We start from the raw sequence: 10,589 nt of genomic DNA, 5'->3' as shown, positions 1-10,589 counted from the left end.
TGTATTGAATGCGGATGTGTCCCCGCTGCTCCTTGTACAGGTGCTGCCGGAAACACCGCGCTCCTGTGCTCTGTATGCGGGGACACAATGTACCAGTATCCTCACATAATGGAGTACTGTGTTCTATGAAGCAAGAGTTCCTCTCCATTGCTTTTAATACTGGGCTCCTGGCACGGAAGGGGTTAAGGCTCTCTTGGTTCTACTCCTTGTTTACAGCTGCCCGGTCGTAACCACGCCCCACGTATGTGTCTTTTAGAATCTATTGGTTGGTGGAGACTGTCTTGTTTCTTATTCGTTAGGAGGCAGTAGTAGCGGCGCCTGATGATTGGCTGCTTAACTTACAGTATGTGTGGGGCGGCTTTTGCCTCCACTAACATGGCCGCTGCGGCTGTGCGGCTTCTGCTAGTGGCTGGACTAGGGGTAACACGAGTGGCATCGCTAGTAGGTGAGGCCGGTGACCAGGCCCAGGTGGTAGGGCTGCGACTGGAAGATGGAACTGGGGTGTCTATGCGCGGAGGTGTAATCAGGGCTCGTCCTGGGTCTCTCTTCATTCTGCGTCTCTATGGCTCAGGTTTACGGAATGATACCTGGCCCTGGCTGTCCATTGGGGCCCCTGAGGGCCAAGACTGCACCCCTGCAGCAGACTCTCCCCTGCATCTACTGAATGAGTTTGTGGTGTGCAATGAGCAATCGGGCCTGGTCACTGTGCAGGTTCAGGAGGGGGTCAGACGGGGGGAAGGCCTCATATATCCCCTGTGTATCCGGCATGGGGCAGGCTGGAGTCTATATCCAGTGGAGGACACCGTGGTCACAGTGGCAGAGGTTATAGATGAGAATGCCCCATGGGTGGGGGTTGAGCAGAAGGAATGTGTCCTGTTATCTCACAGCTCTAGGAGTCAGGGCTACAGCACTTCTCAAGATGAGTCTCTGGCCACCTGGCTACTGGCTTTCCTTATAGTCCTCTGTGTACTGCTGTCTGGCCTCCTGCGAGGACTACAGCTCAGCACCTTAATTCTAGAACCTCCAGAACTTGGTATCCTTAAGGACTGGGGTTCACCCTCGGAAAGATCCGGTGCCATCCGGCTGGATTATCTCAGGACTCGATGGGGAGGCTACACACTTATTTCCCTTTTGGCCTTATGTTGTATAACCAATGCCGCTGTAGCTGTCCTGCTATACCATGCCATAGGCTCGGTGGCTGGTGCCATTTTTTCTGCAGCTGGAATGCTCTTATTTGCTGGAGAAGCCCTGCCCGCTGCCCTTACTTCTCTCTGTGGTCCTTGGCTGGCATCCAAGTGTCTATGGCTCACCCACTTCTTTCTACTACTGCCTGTGCCTGTTTCATTTCCCCTATCCTGGCTTCTTGAGAAGGTCTTTGGGCAGGACCCAAGCTGCTGTCGTCTGAGGTTACGGATTTTAGAACTGGCCAGATGTGGGGATCCCTACAGTGAGCTAGTGCGGGATGAATTCAGCAAGGGAGCGTTGAGGAACAGGACGGTGGAAGATATACTGACACCTGTGAACGATTGTTTTATGCTACCTAACGATGCCCTCTTGGACTTCAACACCATGTCCAGTATCATGGAGAGTGGTTACACCCGTATCCCCGTGTATGAGAATGAACGCACCAACATTGTCGATATATTGTATTTGAAAGACTTGGCCTTTGTGGACCCCGAAGATTGCACCCCCCTGAGCACCATTACCCGTTTCTACAGTCACCCAGTCCACTTTGTGTTCAGTGACACCAAGCTGGACGCTGTTCTGGAGGAGTTCAAGAAGGGTGAGGGGCTCTGGCTATGTCGGAGCAGTGTCTGTATATGAGTGTTTGCGCACATGTAAATTCCCGCAATCCCCAAAAAAAAATAATTGCAAAGTATCGGTAAGGATTATAATTCAGATGTAGAATGATTAGTGAGGAGTCACTATACGTGAATTATACTGGATTCATGGCGTAGCTTTCGAGCAGTGATGGTAGAAAAAGTATTCCATTATCAAATGATCATCCCCTAGACTTGCTCCTAAGGTATGTGCCCGGGACATCAGTGGCCGGTATAATCCAGCGTCCACCTCCTCATGCTGTTACCAGCTTCTCATACAATTTATTACATCCCATATCCTTTGTGTCCTGAACTCATGGCCGGCTTGTTCTCTTTATTAATATTCTTTATGTATTCCGTGTTTTCCCAGGCAAGTCCCACTTGGCCATTGTACAGAAGGTGAACAATGAAGGAGAAGGAGACCCGTTCTATGAGGTGATGGGGCTGGTCACTCTGGAAGATGTTATCGAGGAGATCATAAAGTCTGAGATCCTGGATGAATCAGAAGACTGCAGTAAGGAGCAGGGGCCAAAGTTACTTTTTTGTCTGGGTGGGGGTGATGAAAATGGCTCTACACATAGGGCTGGTTTATACCATGGGCAGAGATGGCATCTGCTCTGAGATCTCCACCACTTACGTCTGCCATGGCCATTTCTACATTACACTTTGCCTTAAAGAGGCTCTGTCACCACATTATAAGTGCCCTATCTTCTACATAAGGAGATCGGCGCTATAATGTAGGTGACAGTAATGCTTTTTATTTAAAAAAAAAAACGATCTGTTTTTACCACTTGATGAGCGATTTTAGATTTATGCTAATGAGTTGCTTAATGCCCAAGTGGGCGTATTTTTACTTTAGACCAAGTGGGCGTTGTACAGGGGAGTGTATGACGCTGACCAATCAGCATCATGCACTCCTCTCCATTCATTTACTCAGCGCATAGGGATCCTGTTAGACCCTTATGTGCTGTCTTATACTAACACATTAACAATACTGAAATGTTTAGACAGTGAATAGACATTTACACGGGATGTCTATTCACAATCCCTTCACTTCGTTACTCTGTCTGTGGTAGTTACAGCAGAGCAAGCGTGATCTCGCGAGATTACGCTGTAGATGACCGGTTACAACGACATAACACTTCCTCTGCTGTACCTACCATAGAAACAGTAACGAAGTGCAGAGATTGTGAATAGACATCCCGTGGAATGTCTATTCACTGTCTAAACACTTCAGTATTGTTAATGTGTTAGTATAAGACAGCACATAAGGATCTAAAAGGATCCCTATGCGCTGAGTAAATGAATGGAGAGAAGTGCATGATGCTGATTGGTCACTGATTGGTCAGCGTCATACACTCCCCTGTACAACGCCCACTTGGTCTAAAGTAAAAACACGCCCACTTGGGCATTAAGCAACTCATTAGAATAAATCTAAAATCGCTAATAAAGTGGTAAAAATAGATTTATTTTTTTAAAATAAAAAGCATTACTGTCACCTACATTATAGCGCCCATCTCCTTATGTAGGAGACAGGGCACTTATAATGTGGTGACAGAGCCTCTTTAAAGGGGTTGTCCGGTTTGGGGGCTGTTTTTTATACTGACGACCTATCCACAGATAGGTCATCAGTATATGATAGGTGGGGGTCAGACACCCGGATCCCGCAACGATCAGCTATTCCGTGTGCCGGTCACAGTATAGCGGCCGTACTGCAGCTCTGCTTTTTTTCCACGTGAATATGAGCAGAGCTGCTGCATGGCTGCTATACAGTGGTCGGAGCATTCTACTTTTGACACCGACCCCTGGATAGCTTACGGTGCCTGGAGGCAGCTGGGACATCTGATAGGTGCAGGGTCCGGGTGTCCAGATCATAAACTGATGACTTAATAAAAAATCAGCCCCAAACTAGACCACTCCATTAAGGCAGTGTAATGAAGAAATGGTGGTGGCACACATAAGTGGTGGAGGTCTCGGTGCATCCGTCCTTTTCTGCAGTATAAAAAACAGCCACCAAACCGGACAACCCCTTTAAAGAGGCTCTGTCACCAGATTTTGCAACCCCTATCTGCTATTGCAGCAGATCGGCGCTGCAATGTAGATTACAGTAACGTTTTTATTTTTAAAAAACGAGCATTTTTGGCCAAGTTATGACCATTTTTGTAGTTATGCAAATGAGGCTTGCAAAAGTCCAAGTGGGCGTGTATTATGTGCGTACATCGGGGCGTGTTTACTACTTTTACTAGCTGGGCGTTCTGACGGGAAGTATCATCCACTTCTCTTCAGAACGCCCAGCTTCTGGCAGTGCAGACAGCGTGTTCTCGAGAGATCACGCTGTGACGTCACTCACTTCCTGCCCCAGGTCCTGCATCGTGTCGGCCACATCGGCACCAGAGGCTACAGTTGATTCTGCAGCAGCATCAGCGTTTGCAGGTAAGTAGCTACATCGACTTACCTGCAAACGCCGATGCTGCTGCAGAATCATCTGTAGCCTCTGGTGCCGGTGTGTCCTCGCTCGTCCGACACGATGCAGGACCTGTGAGTGACGTCACAGCGTGATCTGGCAGAAGCTGGGCGTTCTGAAGAGAAGTGGATGATACTTCTCGTCAGAACGCCCAGCTAGTAAAAGTAGTAAAAACGCCCCGATGTACGCACATAATACACGCCCACTTGGACTTTTACTTTAAACACGCCCACTTGGACTTTTGCAAGCCTCATTTGCATAAATACAAAAATGGTCATAACTTGGCCAAAAATGCTTGTTTTTTTAAAAATAAAAACGTTACTCTTATCTACATTGCAGCGCCGTTCTGTTGCAATAGCAGATAGGGGTTGCAAAATCTGGTGACAGAGCCTCTTTAAGAGTCCTCAGCTATTGGGGGGGGGGGGGGGTGGAGGCAATGAATCAAATGTCCATACACATACAGCAGGATGGGCGAAGGGGCACTAAGCACTACACAAGGCCTTGTGTCGGGTAACCCCGTGCTGGAGATACGTGCTGGTCTTCGAGGTGGAACCAGCATCTTTCGGACATTTGTGGAAATATGTTCACCATGGGAATAGATTGCCACCTCTGAAAACTCCCCTAAACTACAATAGCTTAAAAGAGGCTGATTCCGAATATGTAAGTTTTACCTTTCTACTTCCTGGCCTTCTCCCCCGCTAGAGTTGATATAGAGACCCCTGACTGTGTATGGCCAGCTTAGAGCCTGTGAGCGTGTATGTATTGGAACTGAACTTATATGTATGTCTAGATAAGTGGGTGGTGGTATAGAATAGCATTGTGATACCTTGTTTATACTGTGCCACGTGTAGGGTCAGTGTATTCAGTACATATTATATTATTATGTGTATTGGGATACACTGATACAATACTGTGATTATTTACTGTGTTTAGTGTGGTGTTTTATTTCGAAGTGTGATTACTGTTTGTATTAATAAATATTACCTTTATTTACTTGCAATTGTGTTCCCTTAGTAGCAAAGCAATTAGATTGACGTTAATATAAGAAAAAGGTAGGGGGAAACGAGGCATAACCCTATTATAAAGGAGGTAGTAAGAGTGGACGACACCAGCCGGTGAACCCCACTATTCTACCAGCAGCCCTTTAACACCATGGCTGAATTCAGAGGGTTCCCCCAGTCTCCAATTGCGTCACTGGGTTTCCGGTGACTCGATCGAAGAGGGGAGTCCCCTTTGATCATGCTGCGGTAATGGACCGCGGCAATCAAAGGACTAAACGGCTAGGGTCGGAATTGCTTCCAATTGCAGCTGTACTCAAAATGCTTCTCTAAGTACAGGATCTGTAAGTTACAGCTCCCAGGAGGACTCGTATGCCTTTTCTACAGCGACACCAAAAGACGTTGCTGTAGACTGGTGACCCACACCGCCTGCTGTCAAAAGACAGTGTGCAGTCGGGAAGGTAGAAAGCCTGAAAATTGCAAACATTTTGTTACAACTCTACACTTGCTTCATAGCAGCCGTAGATTTGTTTTTCTGCCTCTGACAGAGCAAAATGGATCAAACTTATTTTAATACATTTGGAGCAAATCTGGGCAACTATTTCCTTTACGAATACTGGCCTAAGATACGCCTGTCTTTGTAAATGTAGGCAACTCTGGGCTGTCCCACGGCAACACTTTTTTTTTTTTTTCTTAAATTCTATGACCTGTTCCATCTATGATGAATGATCTTTTTGCTCATTTACAAATGTAATCTTTCCGATCTGGACAGTAGTTGCTCCGTGTAAAATGGCGTTACAGCGTAGTCCTGGTTTACTCCGCAGAAACCTTTTCAGTATGCAGTTCAAGACACCAGTCATATGATTAGAAAAAAAACAAATGGCGTCCACAGCTCCCTCCTTTTTTAAGAATTCCCTTTTCCAAGGGGTTATTGTGATGCAATGTCCAGGAACCCCTTCAGGACCAAACTCCACGAAATATAGGAAGAGGGCGACGGCATCCACCCAAGTATAGAAATATTTCATAGTATTTATTCCAGCATAATTACAATGCAACGTTTCAATCTTCACAGGGGTCTTTTTATAGGTTGAAACGTTGCATTTTTATTATGCCGGAATGAATTCTCTTTGGGTATATTTCCACACCTGGGTGGATGCTGTCGCTTTCTTCCTGTGTTTTGACAGGTCATATGATTAGTCATGTGCCTGTTCTGTAATGAAGTGGTTAATGTCATATGATTAGGGCTAAAAAGTCACATGGTTGAGGATAAATTTAGGAGAAATGAATAGCTCACATTCTGCTTTGTTTTAGTTTATATAGAGAACAGTTAGATTTTCGTACATCATATTACTGTACAATGTGCCTGGTGTAAAGACTATTCAGAATGCAAAAATCCAGAGCAAGCTCAGTGCAGACATTGAGCCAGCAGGGAATATTGGGAGATTTCAGCTCTGAAGCCTTCAGAATGACCCTAAACTATAATACAGTGTGTAACTCTGGATCCGTACAAGATAAGTAACGAAATGTATGAATTTTTCAAAGGTTATACATGTGAACGTAGCATAATATATATCGGTATTGAGCTGTCCATATAAACCTGGCAGGATATGTATTTCATTTTCCAATATTCATTTGGGGAATATCAAGAGCTGAAGTTATTACATAAAAAAAATGAATCATGGCTAATAAAATCTACTAGAACTATTCAATTTTCCTTAATGAGAGAGAGAGAGATACATACATACATACATACAGATAGATATACACACACACAGGCACGCTGCCCATAGAAGTCTATGGAGAGGGAAGGGGGGCAGAGAGAGAATGTCAGTGGTGGGTGGGGGTGAGCAGTGGGAGGAAGCCAGAGCAGAGTGAGGAAGATACAGGCTTCTAGTAAGATTTCTGTGTCACCCCAGTGCTGAATTCTCAGCTACACTGCTTATTCCTGCTGTATAATCTCCCTCATGTTGCTGCTGATAGTGGTTAGGCTCCACCCACTAGCTCAGACAACTAAGAATTAGAGAGAGATCCTGCAGAGGTGTATAATGTAGAATACAAGTCATATAATGGCCAGAAATATTAGTATTATTCCTCATGTACACACACATATCAGTGTATTCTAAAAAAAAATCTCCTAAAAAGTTAGGTACACTTTAATAGTGATGAGACTTATCAATAAGATGCTTGGGCACCACTAGTTCAGACAATAGAGCAAACAGGAAAATTTAACTAGTTTAACACATCTGCTCGTTTCTCCTGTTTTAATTTTATCTCAACTTAAAGAGGTTCTGTCACCAGATTATCAAATCCCTATCTCCTATTGAATGTGATCGGCGCTGCAATGTAGATAACAGCAACGTTTTTTTTTTTAAAACGATCATTTTTGCCCAAGTTATGAGCAATTTTATATTTATGCAAATGAGCTTTTCAATGGACAACTGGGCGTGTTTTCTCGTTTTACCAACTGGGTGTGTATTGTGTTTTTACCAACTGGGCATTGTGACTAGAAGTGTATGACGCTGACAAATCAGCATCATACACTTCTCATCGTTCCCACCCAGCTTCTTTCATAGCAGACACAGTGTGACGTCACCCACAGGTCCTTCAACCTTGCCGTCGGACAAAGAAGATACATGGGCTCCAGGCGTCCAAAAGGTTAATATGCTCGTCTCTAGGGAGTTTGCTATGCTTACCTGCACATGGTGATGCTGCTGCAAATTCAACTGTACTCTCTGACTCCTGGAGCGGATGTGTCTTCTCTCTTTCGACGTCAAGGTTCAAGGACCTGTGGGTGACGTCACGCTGTGTGTCTAGAGTGAAAGAAGCTGGCTGGGAATGATGACGTCACCCACAGGTCCTTCAACCTTGGCGTCTGAAGAGAGAAGACACATCCGCTCCAGGCGTCAGCGGGTACAGTGCAGGGTATGTGCAGGTAAGCATAGCAAATTCCCTAGAGACGAGCATATTAACATTTTGGACGCCTGGAGCCCATGTGTCTTCTCTGTCCGACGACAAGGTTGAAGGACCTGTGGGTGACGTCACGCTGTGTCTGCTGTGAAAGAAGCTGGGTATGAACGATGAGAAGTGTATGATGCTGACTTGTCAGCATCATACACTTCTATTCACAACGCCCAGTTGGTAAAAACACAATACACGCCCAGTTGGTAAAACGAGAAAACACGCCCAGTTGTCCATTGAAAAGCTCATTTGCAGAAATATAAAATTGCTCATAACTTGGGCAAAAATGATCGTTTTTAAAAAAAACACAAAAAACGTTGCTGTTATCTACATTGCAGTGCCGATCACATTCAATAGGAGATAGGGATTTGATAATCTGGTGACAGAGCCTCTAAATGAATGGTATTTTTAGTATAATTAAAAGATATACAATTTTCCAATATACTATCTGTAGTAATTCCAGGGTTTTCAAGATCTCTGATTGTTGTTATTCAGTAGTAACATTCATTGTTTACTTCCAGTGGATAAAATTCTGTTCATGGTCCTGTGATGGACACACAGGTGCTGGGATCGTTACATTTAGGCCGAATTCAGACGACCGTGGTATACATCTGTGTGCCGGCCGTTAAAAAAACGGCCGTCACACGGACTCATGTATTTCAAAGGGGCCGTTCACTTTGTTTCAAAGGACCGTGTGAAGGGTCTGTTGAAAAATAGAACATGTCATATTTTTCCTGCACGGGGGGCAACTCGGACGTGAAAAACTGCAGTTTTTCACGTCCGAGTTTCCCCACGTTCGTCTGAATTCTTACAGTACATGTATCAGAGCTGTGTCTTCTAATGATCCCAGCACCTGTGTGTCCATCACATGACCATGGACAGAATTGTATTGAACATTTCATTCATTGAACCTGGACGACCCCTTTAGGCTGGCCATACACATAAGGTAAAAGTCAGTGAAGCCAAGCTTTAGAAATAGAACAGCATGATGTCTGATGTGATCTCCTTACAGTTCCTCGTCAATGATAAAATATGGGAGATAAGTCCGTGTTTGATATCGGTCTTCCTTTATCCTCTTTGTAGAGCAGAATGTAAAGAAGAGGCGTCCCAAAGTGCATCCTATCTCGATGCCTCGTGGTGGGGAAGACCTGTCATTTTTCAAGACCTATGACCCAGAACAGAAAGTCAAGCTGTCACCCCAACTCTTACTGGCGACTCAGCGCTTCTTGTCACAAGGTATTTTCTTCCCGTGTACTTGTCCAGTGCATCCTTGCTGGGTTTCTACAATCTTTTTGTTTGCCGTTTCCCTCATATCGTTCCAATCGATAAAACGTCTTCCCTATAAATGCTCTTTTTGACACTCACCTCAGAGAGCCTTAGAATAGAATGCAAGACGTTACCACGTGAAGAAATTACTTTGACGGGTCTTGAGTTCTCCTCGTGACAAGGCGTTTAAGGTTCAGCCATTTTCTTAGCTACATCTAGTTTTGGGTCGGCTGGGTGACAACCCATAAAGCCACCATTACAGCTCCCATAGTCACTTGTTTTTCCAAGACTCCTATATGGCAAATTGTCCTAGTTATAATAGGCCTAACAATATGTACTCTTGGAAATCCCTTCAGTTCTGGACACGCTTTAGGGGTTAGTGATTCCACAATCTAATGTGCAGGTGGATCCAGAGGAGCATATTTCGGATGTCTTGGCACGATACTTGGCAGGGCAAACGAATAGTGGGAAAATAAATAACGCTAAGCTGAGGTTGTTCTCGTTGCTAGAAGTGGAGCTGTTCGGCACATCGCGCGTGTCGGAGAAGGTCCTCCTGCACTTACTGAAGCTCCCAGGAGTCACACACGAGGTGAAGTTTGATGACAGTGACCGCCTTGCCCCTGAGCACTACCTGTATCTGCGGAGCCAGCCTGTGGACTACTTCATTCTCATTCTGCAAGTGAGTGTATAAAGGGACACATGGCGTTTTGGAGGCTCATTCTGTACTCCAATGATCTTGCTTTTTATGTTTTTGATTTTCAGGGCCGTGTGCAGGTGGAGATTGGAAAGGAAGGTCTGCGGTTTGAGAATGGAGCATTTACTTACTATGGGGTGGCTGCACTGAGCCCCTGCCTATTAGGTTAGAGAATCATATACGTAGTATGACAGAACCAGAGGACTACTTGCCCTGCTTGTGAATCTTAGATAAAGGACCTACTATTACATTTCTTTTTGTAGGTCACCAATCTCCTTCCAATGGTCAAGATCAATGTGAGTCTCCCGAGTCTGGATTCTACTGTCCAGACTATTCTGTGAGAGCCTTATCTGATCTTCAAATAATCAAGGTGAGGCACAAACCCCTCC

General features: G+C 45.1%; 1 protein-coding gene across 2 annotated transcripts in view; it reads left to right on the top strand.

Moving 5' to 3' along the window:
- Positions 1 to 311: 311 nt before the first annotated feature.
- Positions 312 to 10,589, top strand: part of CNNM3 (cyclin and CBS domain divalent metal cation transport mediator 3) — a 17,439-nt gene continuing 7,161 nt past the window's right edge. Inside the window, exons 1-6 of one of the 2 annotated variants that reach the window (XM_075858586.1) lie at positions 312 to 1,783; positions 2,191 to 2,334; positions 9,324 to 9,476; positions 10,016 to 10,185; positions 10,269 to 10,365; positions 10,464 to 10,570. In XM_075858586.1, coding sequence (XP_075714701.1) covers positions 322 to 1,783; positions 2,191 to 2,334; positions 9,324 to 9,476; positions 10,016 to 10,185; positions 10,269 to 10,365; positions 10,464 to 10,570 — 2,133 coding nt within the window. In that variant the 5' untranslated portion in view covers positions 312 to 321. The remainder of the gene's footprint in view (positions 1,784 to 2,190; positions 2,335 to 9,323; positions 9,477 to 10,015; positions 10,186 to 10,268; positions 10,366 to 10,463; positions 10,571 to 10,589) is intronic. The other variant, XM_075858587.1, reaches the window with a different exon arrangement.

The sequence above is a fragment of the Rhinoderma darwinii genome, chromosome 3 (assembly GCF_050947455.1).
Source record: "Rhinoderma darwinii isolate aRhiDar2 chromosome 3, aRhiDar2.hap1, whole genome shotgun sequence".
Classification (NCBI taxonomy): domain Eukaryota; kingdom Metazoa; phylum Chordata; class Amphibia; order Anura; family Rhinodermatidae; genus Rhinoderma; species Rhinoderma darwinii.
Note: the sequence above shows the minus strand (reverse complement) of the source record. Positions and strands in the feature narration are given on the sequence as shown.